Raw genomic sequence first — 21,153 nt, forward strand, 5'->3', positions numbered from 1 at the left:
AGAGGTGGGATGCAGATCTTTGTGAAGACCCTGACTGGCAAGACCATCACCCTGGAAGTCGAGCCCAGTGACACCATTGAGAATGTGAAGGCCAAGATCCAGGACAAGGAGGGCATTCCCCCAGACCAGCAGAGGCTGATCTTTGCAGGCAAGCAGCTTGAGGATGGTCGTACCCTCTCTGATTACAACATCCAGAAGGAATCCACCCTGCACCTGGTGCTGCGCCTCAGGGGTGGCATGCAGATCTTCGTGAAGACCCTGACTGGCAAGACCATCACTCTCGAGGTGGAGCCCAGTGACACCATTGAGAATGTGAAGGCCAAGATCCAGGACAAGGAAGGGATCCCTCCTGACCAGCAGAGGCTGATCTTTGCAGGGAAGCAGCTGGAAGACGGGCGCACCCTGTCTGACTACAACATCCAGAAGGAATCCACCCTGCACCTGGTGCTGCGCCTCAGGGGGGGCTGTTAAGTTCTTGTGCATCTTGCTTGACACCAGGGTTGCCAGTGGCGCTTGTGTTTGCACTGTAGTTCTTCAATGTCTTAATATTAAGTTAATGCAAGGTTAATGCAAGCTTGAGTAACTGCTGAACAACTGTCCGTTGAAATGCTAATAAAGTTTTCTGTTGCACATTACACCCTGTAGTTTGTCTCAGTTCAAGCAGGTCAAACGTGTATTTGGTGAAATGCTTTGGCTTCTTACCGTGGCAGTTTAAGCCTCTGTGCATGTATGATGAGGACCAACCTTGTGGTTAAAATGGATCTGGATTAAAATCTTAATGAAGTGCTAATAATACCATGTTGTTTTTTGTTCCTGGAGTTCAGCAGCACTCTGCTCCCAGGTGGGATATACGGACCCCACTGAATGGTGGGGTGGCCATTGCATGGGGTGGGTTTTGCTGCAGGTCTTGGGTTTGGGGTTTGTTTGCTGGCCTTGGGGGGGTGTGAGGGGTGCCGGTGCCTGGCGCTGCCCTGAGGGGACTCCGGGGGTGTTGGGCTGGGGATGGACTGGCCACAGTGGGAGTTGTGTGCTGGGTGGGGGGGTGAAAGCTGAGATGGCGGTGGGTGACTGAGCAGTGTGAACTGCCTGGTTTGGTGAGTTCTACACAAGGGAGGGAGCTCCCACTAAAGTCTGGGCTAGCTGGGTTTGGGTTTGTTTTTTATGGGGTGGGTTTGGGGCACTCACTCAGCTGGGGATGGGCTGGGTTGGTTCAGCTGCAGGGGAGGGTGTTCAGAAGGGGATGCGATACCCATCTGCCCTTCCCCAAAAATGCCCCAGGCTCTGGGGGTGGTGTCACTGTCCTCACCTGCTGGGTTCTGGCAGCTGCTCACCCCGAGAAGGGGCACAGCCTGTGCTGCCCTGCCCCCAAACCCATGTCAGGAACCACCTCCGTCCACTCTTACCCTGGAGTGCTGCTCTGGAAGCTGGTTTGTTCCCTCTGGAGTTCATCACTGGGCATCTCTGGTAAGTGCTGCACTTCATGGGAAATTAAACCAAAAATCTGCTGTTTTCATAGAGAACTGCACACTGCAGATTCAATGTGGGTTTGAGGGTTACATCCATGATTAGATTTTTTTTTCTTTTATTTTAGGAGCTGGGCTTGCTTTTCTGCCTGCTGAGCTAGCAGAAATACAAAGTTAAATAAACATTTACTGTCTCTGCCACAAGAGACTTCCCTTAGTTTGAATTTCCTTGCAATTGCTGTTTTGCTTTTTGCAGTTTAACCCCCTGGCAGGGTGCCCAGAGAGGCTGTGCAGGCATTTCCTGTGAGGGACTGAAAGGCCATAAGGGAAACAATTTGGGGCAGCCACCTCAGGGTGACCTCCAAATGTCCCTTTGAGCCCCAGCCATTCCTGGGCTGGGTGTTTTCAGCCCTGCCTGAAGTCCCTGAGCAGTTCACAGCCCCAGAGGAATAAACTAAATAAAGTGATTTTCCTGCTGGGGTTTGGGGTGGGCACTGAATAAGCTGACATTCTGTGGGAAATAGAATTGTAGAAAATTATTTTAAAATTTGATGAAAGGTTTGTATAGCATGTAACATCTGTATTGTCTCACCTTTCTAAATGAGACTTAAAAACAGAATAAGGGTTTTTAAAGTGCCTCTCAGCTGCCCCATTTCTAAGTCCTCCTGCTCTGGTTTCTGGCCTTGAACTGTGGCCTCCTCTGGTACCTGGGATGCTGCAGGAAATGACTGCAAGAATGTCTTCATTAATGAGAAAAAAATCCTTGCAATTTAAGTAAATTAAGGAAATGGGTATGAATCACAAAGAAATGTGAATATGAATTTGTATAATACGCAGTGTTTGCACCAAAATTATTAGTATAAAACAAAGTAAGATGTCAGGCAATACAAATGACATTATTTAAATACTCTTTTTTTTTTTTTTACTCTTACAATATGGTGGTACCTCCAAAGTTTGCTTAGAGACAACTATTCATAACTAAAATAATAATTCAATATGTTTTAGCCAGAATCTCTGTGTTGTTAGAATAATCTTAATGCTCCCATATTTACAACAAATTCTGGTAACATCTTTTAATCCAGCTGTAATCTGAGTTTTGGGACTGGCCTTTTAGGTTTTTTCTTTTTGCTTCAGTTAATTTCTGGTCTGTTCTCTCTTTAAAAAAAAAAATCAAACAAAACCCGAAAAAGAAAAACCAGCCAAGATTTTGGGGTTTTGTATTTTGTGCTTTAAATAAATTACTTATACCTATAAAAAGAGAAATGAAATAACCCATTATGCTGGGTTTGGATACATTTGGGGTTTTCTCCTTTCTCAGCTGCCCCATAACATAATCCTATAGAATTGGGAATATTGGGAATAAATCCCTCAGTATTTCTGCAGCCTTGCCCACAGTAGCCAGGGGTGTTTTTTAAGATTTTGCCCAATTTGGCTGTTTGAAAAGCAGCAGAAATTAATCTCCTCGGTGGCCACAGGATGTCACTGTTCCTCCACAAACAGGATTTTTCCATCTGGATTTTCCTCTGCTGCTTTGATTGTCAGCAGAGCATTCCTGCAGGCTCTGATCCTACAGAATGGGATACATCAAGTAGAAAGAAATTTCCATTTTAGGGATGAGAGCTGGATGGGCCCCTCACAGAATATAGATTGGGGCTGTAAATGTTATGGTGTGGAGCTTGCAGTTCCAAAAATGCTCTTGTGTGATTAATTGGTTTCCCTGGGCTATCAGACAAGTTCTGACAAGGGATTACATTTAGGAATATTTATGTTTCAGATTGGGCACTGGCTGAGGTACTCATTGCCATCTGTAACTAAGAAATGGAGCTGCTCAAATTAATCATTTCAGTGTGGCTTTTACATAACAATTACATGGAAAAATTAAAAAAAAAGAGCCTTGCAAAAATACTTGATGCTTTCCCAAGTATGAAAATACACCTTTAAAAGAAATTATGTTTTCTTTTGCTGGTTTACCTGTTGTATTTTTATTCTCCACCCTTGCATGTTGTAATTGCAGGTTTTCCTCCTCCTGTGAAGATGATTTTGAGCTGCTACACCTGAGTGGCCACAGATGAATTCTGTAACTAAATCACAAGTGACTTTGAGTTTCTATTTACAGCACACTGAAAACATGGTATCAATCACAGGACTGTTATGTTTTTCGTTATGTGGTAAAAATGGAAACTTTAGTGAACAGAATATATATTTCAGGAAATGTTCTTGTTTGTATCTTTTCCAACCACTACCATGATCCGCATGCTTCCTTTTGCTTAAGCAGGTTCCAGTCATTGCTTTTTCTGCTGTGAATTACTCATCTATAATTATAATATAGATAGATAAGATATTTTAAGTATTATATATTAATATATGTTAATATTTATTATAGGTACTATATTATATATAATAGATATTATATTATATATAATAATATACAATATACACTATATATTATAGTATATATAATATATATAATACATATATATTGTGAATTATATTTGCATATAATATCTACTATATTACATATAATATAGTATAAATTATATTATATATTATATATTATATGATACATTTTATATAATATGTAATATAGCATACAGTATATTATATATTATAATATATAACGTATTATATATTATATATAATTATATATTCTATATCAATATACATAATAAAATAAGTTATATAATATATGGAATATAATTATACTTTATATATAAATATATTAAATTAATATATTAATATATTAATATATTGAAATGTATGATATTGTTAATGTTATGTTTTAATATATAATTATTATATATAATTATTTACTATATATACTATATATACTTATATTAAAATATATTATAAGTATTATATATTAATGTATTTTGTCATATTTATTATTGATGAAAAAAATTATAATATTATATAATTTGAATGAATAACACTTGACTTGAGATTTCACTTGGCAGTTTGATTTCTCCCTTCCCAGATTTCCACAGGACGTGCCTGTTCTGTCAGGACAAACCCAGACACATTTCCTGGGTGAAATAAGCAATTGTGGGATTCACACAAAAGCCTCAGAAGGCAAGAGGGAAACCCAGGCTGGGGGGGTTAAACTGCTGCGTTTCTCCAGGCTGCTCTGTGTCCCCCTGGCTCTGTTTGCCCGGGTGAGCTCCCAGCTGGCCGGGATTCCTTTCCCAGCTCATTCCCTCCCTCCCTCCCTGCGGGATGTGGCAGCAGCTGTGCAGGCAGAGCTGTCCTGGTGCTCTCCTGAGGGCTGAGCTCATCCTTGCCTCCAGGGCTGGGATCCCTCCCAGGACAGCTGGAGAAGGAGCCCAGAAGGATTTAAACCCAAAAGTGTGAGCTGGACTCCTGTTGGTGTCAGAGCAAATAAAGTGGGCTGGGGGGGGGGACACATCCATTCAGATTTCACAGAATATTCTGAGTTGGGACCCCCAAGGATTACCCAGCCCAACTCTTCATCCCTGCTCCCAGGGGAAGCCTCTGTCGGACTTTTCTCCTCTGGAGCACTCCCAGGCCCTGGAGCAGAGGGGGTGAGTGGTGCCCTGAGAGTCTGGGGCTGCTCTGGGCACTGCCCTGAGCCCTGAGCAGCAGCTGGCACTGCTTGGTGGCACATCAGGCTGTGTCCCTGGGGCTCTGCAGAGCTTCCTTCCCACACCAAGCTTGGCTCAGCTGTCCAGGCACTTCTGCTGCTCCTGGGCAGCTTTGGGGGGCTCAGGGGGCTGTGGGGGAGGCAGAGGCTCTGTGCAGGCAGGGGTTAAACATTCTGAATTTGCGGTAGGCAGCAGCTTTCCCATATAAGAGCACTGCACTCATTGGCTCTCCCCTTCAGTGAGAAACCCAGCCAGTCATTTCCTGTGCAAGCCTCCTTCACTCTGCAAAAAGCCACACGTTGGGTGAACCACAGGGTGGTTCTGGGGCTGCTCCTTCCCACAGGGTTCTTCTGGGGCTGCTCCTTCCCACAGGATCCCTGGATTCCCTCATGGACCAGCCCGGAGCTCCACGCTGTGCCACTGCCAGATGAACATGGGCTTCCCTGCACGGCTTCTCACCCATGGATGGGAATAATTTTGGGTCTGCCTTGATGCCAATTGACACCTCTTGGTGCCTGACCTGGGTTCTGCTGGGAGGTTTTTCCCCTCTGAAGGACCCATGGGGATCAGATCAGCTTTGGGTGGAGCTTGCAGCAACTTCTGGTGAGTGCTGAGCTCTTCTGACAGCAGGGCTTGGGGAGGCTCAGGGGCAAGAACTCAGCTCTTGGGAAGTGCCAGTGGAGCTGGGGAGCAGGGAGAGCCCTCAGGGATGCACAGAGAGGGGGGATCCCTCTCAGGGTCCTGGTTTATGGGACCATTTTGCTCTTGGTTTTAACCCAGAGGCTCTGTCTGCGCAAGACTGCCAGTAAATAACTCTCCTGAGCGCTGTGGAGGGATGGAAACTGCAGCTGAGGAATGATTTTGGGGAGAGGAAGACAGAAAAGCACGAGCCAACTGTTATGGAAGTGCAAATTTCCTCCTAAAGGATTCGGCAGATGCACCAGTAAGTGTGTGGGGAGGGAAGCAGGGCTGAGAGGATTAAAGGGTGTGTGCAGAGGAATGTTTGTCACTAGAGCCAGACTAAACTGAGTGTCTGCGTTATCACCACGGTTTGACTCCAAACCAGCCCTGGGGTTTCTTGCTGTGAGCTGCATGAGGATGTTTGGTGGCTGTTTTCTGCCCAAAGCTGTGTTTTTTCACAGCCTAAATGCTGATGCTGTGTCCATTTACCTCTTTGCTGGTGCAGGCTATGGAGTCAGGCTGTAGCAAGGGAGATTTCTCTTCAGAGCAGACCTGTTAACCCTTTGGAGGAAGTGCCTGGCAATGAGCAGGAGCTGCTGAGCAGAGCTCTGCTGCAGGTGGGTGCCTGTGGATGTTCAATTTCTGCCTCTCAAACCCTGTGAGACGCTGACCTGGGCTCTGTGCCCTGGGTGTGGTCTGAGCTGTGCCCACAGGATGTGGAGAGACGTCCCCAAAGAGCCAAGACAGAGCTCAGGAAAATCTGTTTGACTCCTCAAAGCAGAACATCCTCCTCAGAAGAGAGAGGGGCTGGCTGGGGGCTCTGCTGTGCTGCAGCTCTTGGGCAGAGCTGTGCTTGTGCAGCTCCCAGGGCTGGGACTGTGCTTGCCTTGCTCCAGCTCTGTGCTCACATGGACAACCAGCAGCTCCAAATATCCAGGAGATCATTTTGCCCATCAGGGATGAAATGCCAGGCATAACCAGCAGCTCCAAATATTGAGATTATTTTGCCCATCAAGGAGAAAATGCCAGGCACTTTGTGCAGGTGTTTTTCCCTTTAAAACTCCCCAGCAGGGACTGTGGGCAAACCCATCCCTGTTCCAAGGAGGGCCCCCAGTGAACCTTTATCTTTCTGGCCACTTGGTGAGCAGCCTGTGCCTGTGCTGGCTGCACTGAGACAAGAACCACGATCTCACACTCCTTTCCTTGCCTTTTATGTCAGGAGCCTGTGCTGCTGCCAACAGGTGAGGTCATCCCACACAGGGGGCTCAGATGTGCTGCACACGAGTTGCCTGTGCCTCATGAACTGCTCCTAAACCTCTCCTTCACTGCAACCCCACTTGGGACCCTGATCCTTTATTCAAATCCTCCTCCTCCATGCAGAGTTTTACCAAATCTCCCTCTCAAGGGGCCTGTGGTCAACCTGGGAACTTTCTTTGTGTTCCAACACCTTTGGGGTTTGTGAAGAAATTGTGTTAATTGTCCCCGTCCCTTGCAGGTTTAGTGCCCCACAGGGAAGCTCTTTGTGACCTGCAGGACCATCTCTCCTGGCAATGGATAAATTCACAAATGGGCAGCCAGGCCCAGCTCAGAGGAACAGGCTCATAGGGCTGCTGGAAACAGATGACAGCCCCCAGGAGGAGAAACCTGCCCCGAGCCAAAAGGAGGAAAGGTCAGAGCCTGGGAGGAAAGGAGAGCCACAGCCCTTGGAGACACCTTACCAGAAGGAGAGCAGTGACTTTGCCCCTAAAATCAAGGTTAATCTGAATTATCGGCCAGGACTCGTCAGCAAGTGAGTAACTGGGAGGTGTTTAATAAATTTGGGTTGATCCAGGTGATCCACACTGATCCTATGGATTTTCCCAGGTCTGCACTGAAAGAATCCATACTAAATCCCACTAAATATAAAATAAATCCCCCCAGGGATGGGCCTGACCCTGGTCCTGGGCTCCTCTCTCTGCTCTGGGTTCCTGCCAGGGCTGCGCATCAGCCTGGCTCTGGGAACAGCTCCAGCTGATGGAAAGAGCAGCCACTTAGCAGAATTCTGGGAAATAACTGTCTCTATTTTTCCCTTGACTCAAAAATAAAACATTTATGGTGGGTTTTTTTTCCTCCCTCCAACAAAATCTCCTCAGTCTCCCTCCTTCCTTCCACTGTCCCACTGGAGCTTGTGGCACATTCCTGTCCCTGCTCTCCAGAACTTCCTGTGAAAAATGTGTAATTTATAATTGGCTTTTAGCAAATATTAAAATTAATATTATACGTGTTATGTTAGAAAGTTATGCTGTATTAATTTTTTTAAAGTAGTGTATTCAATATAGTTTTAGGTTATGACAAAATGCTAAAGTAGTAACTATGTATGTGGGATATTTTTTTAAAGAAAGGAATAGAGTATTCACACTAGATAGCAGCCACAGGACACCTAAACATTGATGATGATGATGATTATTATTGTTAAATATAGACAATAAAATATAATAAATTATATTTATTTTTATTTTATTTAAATTATATTTGATTATTATATTATATTTAAATTACATAAAATGATACACTTCTTCCCACCTCCTTCAGCCCTGAAGACACTGTCAAAATTAAGAAGAAGTTGACACTGAGCAGACAAAATCCTTTTTTTAAATAGAATTTATGCATCATGGATGAAGTGTATAAATATGCAACAAGCTGTTGTTTTTAAAAGTTAATCCTCTGTTAACCTGGGTCCTTTTTCGGGCTTATTTTGCCCAGAAAAGGTACCCAGACCATCCATAACTCTTTGTTTTTATTGCCTCGTATTGTCCTAAACCCCAATTATCCAAATTTTTTATCACTCTAATTACATTACTGTGTTTATAACTATTTTATTGCTATTAAATTTTTTAAAAATTTAAACCAGATACTTATCGTTTTCCCCCTTGCCCCCGTAATCCCTGCCTGCTGCCCGCCTCTGTCCCGCAGCCAGAAGGACCCGAATCGCTTTGACAGGGAGCGGCTGTTCAGCGCCGTGGTCAGGGGCAGCCCGCAGGCTCTGGAGGGGCTGCTCGAGTACTTAAGGAGGAACTCCAAATTCCTCACCAATTCCGAGTACACAGGTAAATCCCCGCTCCCGGGATGGTTTATTCACAGGGGTGGCAGGGGAATGTGTTCTTGGCTTTCTCTTTGCTTTCTCTTTGCTTTCTCTTTGCCCTCTGTCTTCTTTTGTTTTCCTTACATTCACCCTGAGGTGGAGAATTGTCATGGACGTATTTTATGAAAAATCCTTTTGCTAAGATTTTTCTCCTGAGAAGCTGAGAAGTCTCAGAAAGGAAATGTAAAAAAATAATTATCTGCTGCTGTGGAATGCAACAGGCGCATCTTTGGTTGGTCTCATGTGATTGGTTTTAATTAATGGCCAATCAAAGTCCAGCTGTCTCTGGTCAGTCACAAGATTTTATTATCATTCCTTTCCTTCCTTTCTAACCTTCTGATGAAATCCTTTCTCTTTCTTTAGTACAGTTTTAATATAACATTTTCTTTTAATATAATATATATCATAAGATTTTACTATCATTCCTTTCCTTCCTTTCTAACCTTCTGATGAAATCCTTTCTCTTTCTTTAGTATCATTTTAATATATCATTTTCTTTTAACATGATATATATATAATAAAATAATAAATCAGCCTTCTGAAACATGGAGTCAAGATTCTCATCTCTTCCCTCACCCTGGGAAACAAACACCACCACAGAGAATGCCATTAATTGAATATATCCTAAGGCTTTTGCCTTAGGACTGCTAAAAATACTGATAAAAGCCTTTAAAATGAAGATTATAATTGATCTCTGAATCAAGCACCACAGCTGTGTGCAAAGCACACCCACAGCCCATTCAATCCTCTCTCCCTGCCAGATGCAAAGACTGGGAAGACCTGCCTAATGAAAGCCCTGCTGAACTTGAAAAATGGGAGGAATGACACGATCCCAGTCTTGCTGGAAATCGACCAAAAGACACAGAACCCCAGGCCCCTTGTCAACGTGTCCTGCTCTGACTGTTTCTACAGAGGTAAGGAAGGATTCCTGTGACATGAGCTGGGAAAAGAGGGGACCTGGAGCTCCTCCCCACCCTTTATTTCTGATTTTGCTGCTGCATCTCCCCCAGCCTTGAGTTACACCCTCCCTGGTCTGTAAAACAGAAATGATACATGCTTTTAATAACCCAAGAAGAGAGATTATTTACTTGGGAAAGTATAAAAAGCACTTGAAAAAGTGAAGTGGTCTGTGCTTGTTGAATGAGTTTGTTTGGCTGTTTGGGACCTCAGTGCCAGGCAGGGGGAATTGCCTGCCCTGGTATTGAATTCCTGATGGTTTGAGGCTCATGGAAAGCCCTCAGCTGCCAGCCCTGCCCACCCTGAGGCCGTGCCATCCCTGCTGTCCCCTGGGGTGGCACAGTGACAGGGTTGCTGTGCCCCAGGCCAGACTGCCCTGCACATCGCCATCGAGAAAAGGAGCCTGGAGATGGTGAAGCTGCTGGTGGAGAACGGAGCTGATGTCCACGCCAGGGCCCACGGGGAGTTCTTCAGGAAGAAGAAAGAAGGAGTTTACTTTTATTTTGGTGAGTCACTGTGGAACATGTTCCTTTGGGGGTTTTATTGCCACGCTCTCTGTGATGCCACTAATTCTGGATGGGTTTGCCCCTCTGGTGCCATCTTCAGTGCCCTTTAATCAAGCCCTTGACTTATTTAAAAAACAGAATCCTTTCATATCTGGGGTACTCACTGTGCATTTCCATCATCCTTGGGTTTATGTGTTTAATCCTGTCTGAGTGGCTTCAGACAGCAATACTTGGCTGGTTCACATTTGAGAGATCAGTTTGAGATGTGGGAAAGTGTTTCAGTTGCCCCAGAAACAGAGTGACTGTTTATTGTAAAACCCTTATTGTAAAAACACTGAGGCAGAACCTGTTCTGTGTTTCAGTGATAAAACTCTGGGATATTTTTGTATATTTTTAAATATTTTATATATTATTTTAATATATTTTATACATTATTTTAATACATTTATATATTATCTTAATATATTTTATATATTATTTTAATATATTTAAATAAAATTTTATAAATTTTAAATATATTTCTATATTTTATATTTTAATATATTGTTGTATATTTCAATATATCATCTTAATATATTTTAATATATTTCTATATTTAATATATTTACATTTTTATATTCTATATTTTATTATATAATAAGTAATAAATCTTAATATATTTTATATTTTTCTATATATTTTATACTTTAATATATGCTTATCTATTTCTATATATTACTTTAATATATTTTTATATTTTATACATTGTTTTAATATATTTTCATACATTGTTTTAATATATTTTTATACATTATTTTAATATATTTTTATACATTATTTTAATATATTTTATACATTTTAATAAGTTTTCTATTTTTATATATTTAACATATTTTTCTAGTATTGCTTTCCCCCCCTTTCTTTAATCCTTTTTCATCCCTTCCTTCTTCCTCTCCAAACGCTGTGTCCTGATCTCCTCAGGTGAGCTCCCCCTCTCCTTGGCTGCCTGCACCAACCAGCTGGACGTGGTGGATTATCTTCTGAACAACCCCCACCAGAAGGCCAGGCTGCAGGAGCAGGACACCCAGGGCAACACGGTGCTGCACGCCCTGGTGATGATTGCAGATGACACCGAGGAGAACACCAAGTTTGTCAGCAGCACCTACGTGGAGATCCTCAAGGCGGGCGTCAAGCTGGACCCCACCTGCAAACTGGAGGAGATTGTCAACTATGATGGCTTAAATCCCCTGCAGCTTGCTGCCAAGACAGGCAAAGTGGAGGTGGGGACAGCCAGAGGGGTGCTGAGGAGCAGGGATGGTGGGATTTGCAAACATCCCTGCTGGTTGGTGTCCAGCAGGGATGGTGGGATTTGCACCTTTGGTTGGTGTCCAGCAGGGATGGTGGGATTTGCACCCTTGGTTGGTGTCCAGTGAGGTTTGGGGTTGGAGCTTCTCACACCCAACCTGTGCTGATGCTGCTGGCAGGGGCAGTGCCACGGGTGACCACAAAGGAGGGCACCTCCAAGCCACCCAGCTGTGTCCTGCAGAGCCTCAGCTGTCCCTGCTGTCCCTGCCCTGTCCCTGCTGTCCCTGCTCCAAAACAACCAAACAGATTTGGTTGTTTCCCTGCTTTTAGCCAGACCCAGCTGCTGGATGAGCCCCAGCCCCATCCATGCTGCTCTGGGTGTCCTCCTGCAGCTGCAGCACAGGAACAGGGTTGTGTTTGTGTCAGATCTTCAGGCACATCATCCAGAGGGAGATCCAGGAGCCCCCGTACCGGCACCTGTCCCGCAAGTTCACCGAGTGGACCTACGGCCCCATCCACGTGTCCCTCTATGACCTGTCCTCCCTGGACAGCTTCGAGGAGAACTCTGTGCTGGAGATCCTGGCCTACAGCAGTGACACCCCGGTGAGCCTCTCACCTCAGCTCCAGGACAGGCTTTTCCTCTCCTTTTTCACAGTGGGGAGAGGGGTGTTTATTAATGCCACCATAAATATCACGGGATATTTATGGTGGCATTAATTTGAAATTGTGGCATTTCAAGTTCATGTGGGCTTTCTGGTGATGGTTTCTCTGAAGAAGGAGTGATTAGTGGAGATGTTTGCAGATTTTGTTGTTTGGAGGCTGCTTGGCATGGCTCTGACCATCCATAATTTGAGAGAAATTTTGATCCTTTGGCTGTCTTAAGCCCCAGTTTGTTCAAATACCTCGATGAAGTGACTTCTATGCAATATTTGTTATCTTTCACACTGAATAACCCCTTAATGACTCCCCAGTTGAATCCACACAGCTCCACCCCTTGAAAAGACCATCCCCAGGTGAATTCCCATTCCTGGGGGCACACAGGTGCACTTTGGTTCCTTCTTTCCCCACAGAACCGGTACAAGATGGTGGTTTTGGAGCCACTGAACAAATTGCTTCAGCAAAAATGGGAAACCTTTGCTTCCAAGAGGTTCTACTTCAGCTTTGCCTGCTACCTGTCATTCATGGTCATCTTCACAGCCATTGCATACTATCAGCCCTTGAGGGTAAAGGTAGGCCCAGCCTTTTTGTCTGGTTGGATATATGGAGCAGATTTAAAAGTTGTGGGTGGTTGGCGTCCCTGTCCCTGCCCATCTCCACTGCTTTGGGCGGTTCTGGTTTTGTCTTGCAGCCTTCCTTCCCAGTGGAGTTCACAGCTGGAGGCTTCCTCTGGGTCTCTGGGCTGATCATTATCCTGTTAGGAGGCATTTATCTGATCTTTGCTCAGGTAGGGGGATCTCTTGTCTGGTTCCATTGTAAAACAGAGGGGAAAAAAAGGGAACAACACGGAGCAGCAGGATCTGTTCTCCTGACATATGTGCAGGAGGGAATCCTGCTCTGGGACACTCACTGTGACCTGGCAGTGGCAGGGGGAGCTCAAGCCAGGTTGCTGGGCAAGGGGGAATCACAGTTCCACAGCAGCAAATAATTCTGAGAGACTTCCGTGATTTATGGCATTAAAATGCATCCCTGGCATTTAATGCAGGCTATTAATAAAGACATTGGGCTGAGGCATGATTCAGCCCTTGCTTATCCTTGCCCTTTATAAATGAGGGCCTTTTTTCGTCTGAGAGGGATGAAATTGGGGATCTTGGAGATGAAAGGAGCAGCACATGGAGCAGAGCCTTGCCTGGGGCAGGGCAGGGCAGGGCTGCCTCTCTCACATGGCCTGGCTCTGATGAATGCTGCGTTGATTTTGCTCCCCAGAGCCTGTACCTGAGGAGGAGGCGCCAGTCCCTGAAGACCATGTGCTCTGACAGCTGCATCGAGATCCTCATGTGAGTCCTGGGCTCTGCCACAGCCTGGAGCTGCTGCATTGTGCAGCTGAGCTGCCCCAGCGCTGCCACAGAGCAGGAAAAGCAGCTCCTCTGCCCCTCTCTTTGCACCCCTGCTGCCTCTTGTCCTGAGCCTTTTTGTGCAGTTGTGCTGCCCCAGCACTGCCATAGAGCTGGGGAGCAAAAAACCAGATCTTCTGCTTCTCTCTTTGCACTCCTGCTGCTGCCTCTTGTCCTGAGCCTGTTTTTGTTGCTGGGTGGGCTCTGTGTGCTCCTCTCAGCCTCCCCAAACACCTTTCATTGCAGAGCAGATCTGCAAGGGCCATTTTTGCTGAGATGAGCCACTGCCAATTCAGTTTTTTTTTTCCCTTCCAGCTTCATCCAGGCCTTCTCCCTGCTGCTGTCAGCAGTGCTGTATGGAGCCAGCTCAGAGAACTACGTGGCAGTGATGGTGTTCTCCCTGCTGCTGGGCTGGGTGAACACCCTCTACTACACCCGCGGCTTCCAGCGCACCGGCATCTACAGCGTCATGATCCAGAAGGTATCCAAAAAACCCTGCAGATCCAGCAGGTATCAAAAAAAAACCCTGCAGGGAGAGGCTCTGGGCTGGTATTGCCACCAAAATTTCAAGATGTGTTTTTTTGGTTCCTGAGTAATGAGAATTCGTCATGATCCAGAAGGTCAGAGCTGCCCAAAAAAACCTTTCAGAGAGAGGCTCGGGGCTGGTATTGCCACACAAAAAAAACCAAAAAAAACAAAACCAAAAAAAAAAAAAAAAAAAAAAAAAATTCAAGATGTGTTTTTTGGTTCCTGAGTAATGAGAATTGGTCCTCAGGAACAAAAAAAACACATCTTGAAATTTTGTTTTTTGTGCAGTTGGTAAGTGAACAGGGAATTGACAGAAACACTGGTATTGGAACAAATTGTGTTAGAGGATGCCTAGAGGCAACTGTTCATCCTACAGGAGGATTTCATCAGAGGATGAAAGAGAGCATTTCATCATAGAGGATGAAATGAAGGGGAAGTAGATAGGGATCAATACAGTTATTAATACCTATTAAACACAGCAGTCATTTTGCTTCGTTGCTCTGCCTGCAAAATTTCAGTTACTTTGCCTGCAGTGTTTGCAGTGGTCACAGTAAAATTAGCACATGCAAAAAGGAATTAGCTGGGATTGGTGTCCTGTGGAAGCACAGGTGCTGCAGAATGAGGTTGGGTCAGTGTCTTCATCTGCACTTGCAGCAAATTACTCGTTTGGAGATGCTCAGCTCAGCCTGAGAGGTCTTTCCAGATCCACAGAGGAACCTGAGACTGGAAAGGCAAAGCAGGGGTGAAAGGAGGTACCAGGGAAGAATTCTGGTCACCGTTTGTGTAAAGCCAATGGAGGTGGAAGGGACAGGGGGTTTTGTGTTGAAACAATTTGGAAACAGCCATAGTGGGAGCTAATAGGATATTTATTTGTTCATACTAACAGAACAACAAAGAAGTTCATAGCACTATCAGATTAACCCGCCAATGATATTATTTACCTGTAGAAGTAATTTAACACACATTAGCAGTTTTTTACACTGGATAAAAGGTGGAAACCTTGCTGCCAGTGCTCTTGAGGGCTGGTTTGTGATGTGTGAGATCATCCTGGTGATTTCATGTGAGATAAAGCCCAGCACTTCCCCTGGTTTGTTTCAGACCATCATGAGGGACCTGCTGCGTTTCCTCCTGGTCTACATGATCTTCCTCTTTGGCTTTGCTGCAGGTGAGCCCTCTGTGGGTGATCTGTGTGGGCTGGGCTGCACAAATCCCTTTCCTGAGCACTCAGGCTGTGTTTCCCCCCAGCCCTGGTGACGCTGATGGGCGATGCCCCCTCGGTGTCCCACAACAAGTCCCTGGCTCCCCTGGAGAGCTCGGGCAGCCACGCCATGTACGGGGGGCTGCTCAGCGTCTCCCTGGAGCTCTTCAAGATCACCATCGGCATGGGCGACCTGGACTTCCAGGAGCACGCCAGGTTCAGGTACTTTGTCATGCTGCTGCTGCTGCTCTTTGTGATCCTCACCTACATCCTGCTGCTCAACATGCTGATCGCCCTCATGAGCGAGACCGTCACGGACATTTCTGGCTACAGCAAGAGCGTCTGGAAGCTGCAGGTGAGGCCCCAAAGCCCTGCTCAGAGAGGCCCCAAAAACCCAGCTCAGAGAGGCCCCAAAACTCAGCTCAGAGAGGCCCCAAAACTCAGCTCAGAGAGGCCCCAAAAACCCAGCTCAGAGAGGCCCCAAAACCCAGCTCAGAGAGGCCCCAAAACCCTGCTCAGAGAGGCCCCAAAATCCTGCAGGTGAGGCCCAAAACCCTGCAGGTGAGGCCCAGAGTTACAGGTGCCACTGCCTTCCTCACAGAACAGCATTTACTTCTTTGGTAACACAAAGACATGAAATTGGTGCTGACTTGGTACCTGTGCCAGCTCTTACCTTGCTGCAAGTCCTGAGGAGGAAGAACCCTTCATCCCCTTCCTTCATGGAAGTCCTGAGGAGAACCCTTCATCCCCTTCCTTCACCTTCCTCACAGACACAGCCAGGGAGTCTGGGATGTGTCCCCACCCTGGTTTCCCAGCTGGGAACTCCTTGAAGTCGCAGGAAAACACATATTAACTAATACTAAATATATAATACTGAATATAGAATACTAAACTATACTATGATATAGAACACTAAACTAAACCATACCAAAGAATACAGAAAGGATACTTACAGAAGGCTAATATAATGATAATATGAAATAATGAATAAATAAATAAGATAATAAGGAAAACTCGCGAGTCTTTCCAGAGCCCTGACATAGCTTGACCTTAATTGGCCAATACGTCAAAATAATTCACAGCAGAATCTAATTATACAATCACCTGTGGGTAAACAATCTCCAAACACATAAAAGGAGCAAAGCACAGGAGAAGCAAATGGGATAATTATTGTTTTCCTTTTTCTCTGAGGCTTCTCAGCTTCCCAGGAGAAAAACCCTGGGTTAAGGGATTTTTTTTTCAGAAAATATGAATGCCACATATCTGTCCTAAGCTCAGCTATTATTGTGCCTTTTATATAAAGTTGTCACCTTGGGAGCGCATTTTTAGGTGTATTTACAGCTGAATTTTAGGTGCATTTCTAGGTGTATTTACAGGTGAATTTTAGGTGCATTTTTAGCCTATTTACATCTCTCTGCAGGGGTAACTTGGGGCAGTACTCCAGGAGCATTTTGGGGTTGGTTTCTCTGGGGATTCTCCAAGCCCAAGGAGTTTCTGAGTGGGGAAAGGCTGGGTTCTGTCTGTGCCCTGGCTTCTCTCTGATTCTGTGAATTTTGTTCCTTCAGAGGGCAATTGCCATCCTGGAGATAGAGAAGGCCTGGCTGTGGCGCCAGGGGGGGAAGAGGAGATCTGGCTGCTTCATGTCCGTGGGGCTCAATAAGAAGGATGAGAGGTGGTGCTTCAGGTAAGGCAGAGACACAATTCCCCCCTCACACTGCAGCCCCAGTGGGGTCACAGCCTGGGGCAGCACAGGGAATTTCAGCTACACCCAAATTTTGTGGTCAATGCCAAGCTGGATGTCTGAGAATTGTTCCTCCAGCATTGCCACTTTTGTATTAAGAACATTCCCTGAGCTGGAAAATTTTAAACCAACCAGACCAGTGGACAATATACAGGGGGAAAAGATAATTTACCTAATGGAGCTTTGATTATGGAAGATCTTTGCTCAAATAAAAAAAGCTCTGTAAGGTGCTGCTGCTGCAGGCAAACCATCAGGGTGGTGTTGGCAGGGTGAGCTGGGCTGGGAGGCTGCAGAAAAAGGAGATCTCTGCCTTGAGATGCTGCATTCCAGGCATCAGTGTCTTGTGTCATTTTGTCCCTCCAGAGTAGAGGAAATTAAATGGACAGATTGGGCAAAGGATGTGGGAGTTCTGAAGGAAGAACCTGGGAGCACCAATGATTCAGAGCTAAATCCAGAAGGTAAATTTAATCATGGGGAAAGGTCTGCAGTTCCCTTTCAGCTTCCTGCTCAGCAAACTGCTCTTGGCATGATGTTGTGTCTTTGGCATTCCAGGCAGGCCAACTTGAAAATGAGAAAATAAAGATTTAGTGTAGGTCTGGGGCTGGCCAGAGTTTGGGAACAAACTGAGGATGAAGGAGATGCCATTCCTATTCAGCTCTGGGAGAAATGGGCAGGAAATGCTGCTGAGGAAAAGCAAGGGCTGCTCTTGTTTTTGGCTCAGTAGCCCAAATATGCGATGCTTTTCCTAGGAAAGGTAAAATTCAGGCTCATTCATCCTGCAGATGTTAAAATCACAGGGCTTTCAGAGCCTGAATCTGGACATTAACTCTGGGAACACTGTCAGATTCTGCCTGAGATCTTTGTTGGCTTCCCTTGGTAGAACTGGGAAGGAGCTCTGTGGAAATCAGAGCCGTTTCCCTGTTAGAAATCAGAGATGTGGAAAACAGAGCTGTTTTCCTGTTAGAAACATCTTGTTCAGCCTGGCAGAGCCTGGCCAGGAGCTCCAGTGGATTTGTAGTAGATTCCCCCTGGGTGCCAGTTTTCCATAACTGGGGGGGTTGCAGTGCTTAGGGGATTCTGTGTGTGTGTTGGGTGTTCCCTGAGCCTTCACCCTTCTAAAGCTGGGTCCCTTTGTCAGCTTCCTGCTGACGAGGGGGTGCTCTGTGTCCCTGCTGCAGACACCTGGAGACCAGCACAGAAACCACCCCGAGCGGCTGCCCCGGAGGAGCTGGCCCTGCTGCAGCCCCAGGCTCCTGGCACGGAGATGGTTCCTCTGCACAGACAGCCCAGAGAGCTCTGACAGCTCCCCTGAACCTGCCTCCATCTCCAGAGGAGCTGCTGGGAGAGCTGAGGGCACTGTCAGCAGCAAAGTGCATTTTTCGTGGAGGATTGTGGCTCAGCCTGTGGCTTTCAGTGTTGTCATGCACTTTAATGATTCATTTCCTCTGAAGAAACTGTTTTTACTTGACTTTTCTCTGCCTGACACTTTCTTATTATTATTCCTAAAGATCCAGTGGTGGGAGTGAGCTGCTGGGGCAGTGGGGAAGGCAGAGCTCTCTGACCTGTGCAGGGACAATGCTGATGGATAATGTGGATAATGCCCATGGATGATGCTCATGGATAATGCTCAAGGAACCACGTGGCTGAGGATGGCCCAGCCTGTTCTCCTGTCACAAGGGACTGCACTGAAGTGCTTTGGAATAAAAACTGTTGTAGACTCCTAAAAGCTGCTGAGGGTGGAGTTGTCTCTGTGTTGGCGTGAGATGTGAGTGGACAAACCCTCACCCTGTGCAGAACCTGCAGGGCTCTGTGGTTAATCCACATCAGGATCCCCATTTCACACTTGCAGAGTGAAATTCTTTGCCTAAAAGAAAACTGAAGTGGATTGTGGAGTTCCTGGACCTGAAACTTCACTGGTGGACTTCTGGGACTTGTGTTTTTCATGGGTTGCTTTGTCTCTGTAATAAACAGCAGCAGAATGCTGCTCGTGGCCCCTGAGAGACTGATGGGCCAACACTCTGTGTGGTTTTTGCTTCCTCTTACTCATGTTGGGCATCCTGTCTTGCTGCAAATGTCTGCAAGGACCTTGTTCCTTTTTGTGACTTGCAGCGTGCTGTAAACTCTGTGGGAAAAGAGATAAAAATGAACTGTCTCACTTTTCACTCTGTTCAACAGTAATAACATGTAAAATTTCTGTAAACAATACAGCAAGTGTACTTAATTGAAAAAATGTTCATTTTTGGATGCACTTTTAGAGCTTTGCCTTTCTCAGCAAGGGAGAGGAGGTGTTATCAGTGTGGACTGTAGGTTCTTATCAGATTCCTGATTGCTGCTGTGGGAGTTAACTCTTGTTTTTCACAGCTCCATGTCAGTTTGTGCAGCCACATCTGAGCCTGGAGCAGCTGGTGCTGCCCTGGATGCCCCTCCCAGTCCAGGGGAAGGTTGGTGTGAATCCCAGGAAAGGTTTATCTCCCCTTCCCTTCAGTGAGATAAACCATGCAACCTGAGATGACTCTGAGTGAGCCTTGGAGGTTTTCCTTTTGGACACCATCACCTTAATCCTCACTGCATGCACTTGGCAGGCAGCAAAATTTTGTTATAAAATTTATTCCCTGCATTTCAATGGGTTCTTCCCCCTGTGCTGGGCAATGCCCCCTCCAGCCTCACTGCTCTGGGACTCTGAGTGGGAACTGACTTTTCTTGCTCCACCTTCTGTTGTTTTCTTGCTTTGTGAAGCCTTCAGCTGCTTTTTCCATCTATGGCTTTGTCCTAAGTGTTCCCAAGATCTGGCAAGGTGCTCATCTGCCCTATGATAAATCTATTGCTGTGCTGGGTGCTTTGCTGTGGCAGGGGCACTTGGGGATTGTAAAGAAAGGCAGGATCAGATCTGCCATTCCTGGCTGGACTCTCAATAAATAACCTTGCTGGTAGTTTGGGGAGGCTGTGGGCTCTGACAGCTTTCAGCATCACCTTCCTCTTCTGCCCTTCCTTGGACCTGCTTCTCTTTTAAAGCTTGGCAGTGCTCATTTGTCTTTTGATCTGCACCAGGAATGTTCTGCTGTGAGGCAGGGCTTTGGCATCCCCAGAGCTTCCCAGCCCCACCCTAGCACTCTCATGGATGAAGGATGGTTGTTCAGAGGCCCCTGAGAATTTTGGGGTCCACTCTTAACAGATGCCAATGTTTTGTCAGGAAACCCTTCAGTCATTTACACAAGAACTTCTCCACAGGTGAGCTGTCCTCTCCCTCTCCCCCTGACAGGTAAACCCCACTGAGAACTTTTCTGTGCACAGGGGAAGTTTTGCAGGGCTCTGACTAAACAATAAAACCTCTCACAAGTGGCAGTGGAGGAGCAGCTGCAGTTCCCCTGCTCTGTCTGAAGCACAGAGGCTCTGCCATGGGAAGGCACCGGCAGCTCCCAGTGCAGCTCCAGGGCTGTCCAAACCCTCTGGGTGTGCTTTGGTCAGAGTTCCTCAGCTCCTGGCAGGTGAGAGATGAACCTTGAGCATCCAAACCCCTCCTTCACCCCAGCACACTCTGCCTGCTCCTTGCTCCCTCTGTGGAAGGCTCTGAGTTCTCTGCAATTTTCATTAAAAAACCCCATCTCTGCTCCGTTCCTAATTCCCTATTTTCCTCAGGAGCAGAGATGGAATCAAACCTTCCTTGTTCTTCAGATGCTTTGCACACTTTGGTGAGTTTCCCCCCCTGTTTTTCCAAAGGCTGCTCTGAAGCTGGAGCCAGCACTGGGAGCTGGATCCACGAGCTGGTTCCTCCCTCTCCATCTCCCTGTGACCCCACTTGCAACCGAGCATATTTTCCATTGCCTCTGGAGCTCGCAGAGGGAGCCTTTGAAATGTGACAGCCCCGGGGCTGGGACAAAGAGCAGATGCTTTCCGTAAGTCCCAGGAGCTGCCCAGGGCTGGGGCTGAAGGGCTGCAGCTGGTGGAGTTTGCAGCTGGACTCTTCCTGGGGCTGCCTCTCACTTTTTGGGCTTTGCTGTGCTCAAGAAATTTCATTTCTTGCTCT

At 46.1% G+C, this 21,153-nt stretch overlaps 2 protein-coding genes across 2 annotated transcripts in view; both read left to right on the plus strand.

Annotated features, from left to right (window-relative positions):
- Nucleotides 1-793, plus strand: part of UBC (ubiquitin C) — a 3,459-nt gene extending 2,666 nt beyond the window's left edge. The window contains exon 2 of the mRNA XM_059487215.1: nucleotides 1-793. This exon is cut by the window's left edge and continues 1,821 nt beyond it. Within this exon, the coding sequence (XP_059343198.1) occupies nucleotides 1-471 (471 nt within the window). The 3' untranslated portion in view covers nucleotides 472-793.
- A 4,584-nt stretch (nucleotides 794-5,377) lies between these two features.
- LOC132082791 (transient receptor potential cation channel subfamily V member 2-like) lies at nucleotides 5,378-19,145 on the plus strand. Its single transcript, XM_059487214.1, has 18 exons — nucleotides 5,378-5,665; nucleotides 5,843-6,005; nucleotides 6,249-6,360; nucleotides 7,239-7,532; nucleotides 8,696-8,829; nucleotides 9,626-9,778; nucleotides 10,187-10,327; nucleotides 11,288-11,586; nucleotides 12,038-12,214; nucleotides 12,682-12,840; nucleotides 12,960-13,055; nucleotides 13,535-13,605; nucleotides 13,978-14,143; nucleotides 15,289-15,355; nucleotides 15,436-15,743; nucleotides 16,954-17,072; nucleotides 17,493-17,587; nucleotides 18,308-19,145. Exons 4-18 carry the CDS (start codon nucleotides 7,294-7,296, stop codon nucleotides 18,427-18,429), a joined length of 2,346 nt encoding a protein of 781 aa, XP_059343197.1. The 5' UTR covers nucleotides 5,378-5,665; nucleotides 5,843-6,005; nucleotides 6,249-6,360; nucleotides 7,239-7,293; the 3' UTR covers nucleotides 18,430-19,145.
- Nucleotides 19,146-21,153: the final 2,008 nt, after the last annotated feature.

This window comes from Ammospiza nelsoni, chromosome 21 (genome assembly GCF_027579445.1).
Source record: "Ammospiza nelsoni isolate bAmmNel1 chromosome 21, bAmmNel1.pri, whole genome shotgun sequence".
NCBI classification, from domain to species: Eukaryota; Metazoa; Chordata; class Aves; order Passeriformes; family Passerellidae; genus Ammospiza; species Ammospiza nelsoni.

Excerpts from the sequence above, each read along its gene's own strand:
- LOC132082791 (XM_059487214.1), top strand. The coding sequence starts at position 7,294 with ATGGATAAATTCACAAATGGGCAGCCAGGCCCAGCTCAGAGGAACAGG. Across the intron at positions 14,144-15,288 it reads ACAGCGTCATGATCCAGAAG|ACCATCATGAGGGACCTGCT; the intron begins GTATCCAAAAAA and ends GGTTTGTTTCAG. Across the intron at positions 17,588-18,307 it reads TTCAGAGCTAAATCCAGAAG|ACACCTGGAGACCAGCACAG; the intron begins GTAAATTTAATC and ends TCCCTGCTGCAG.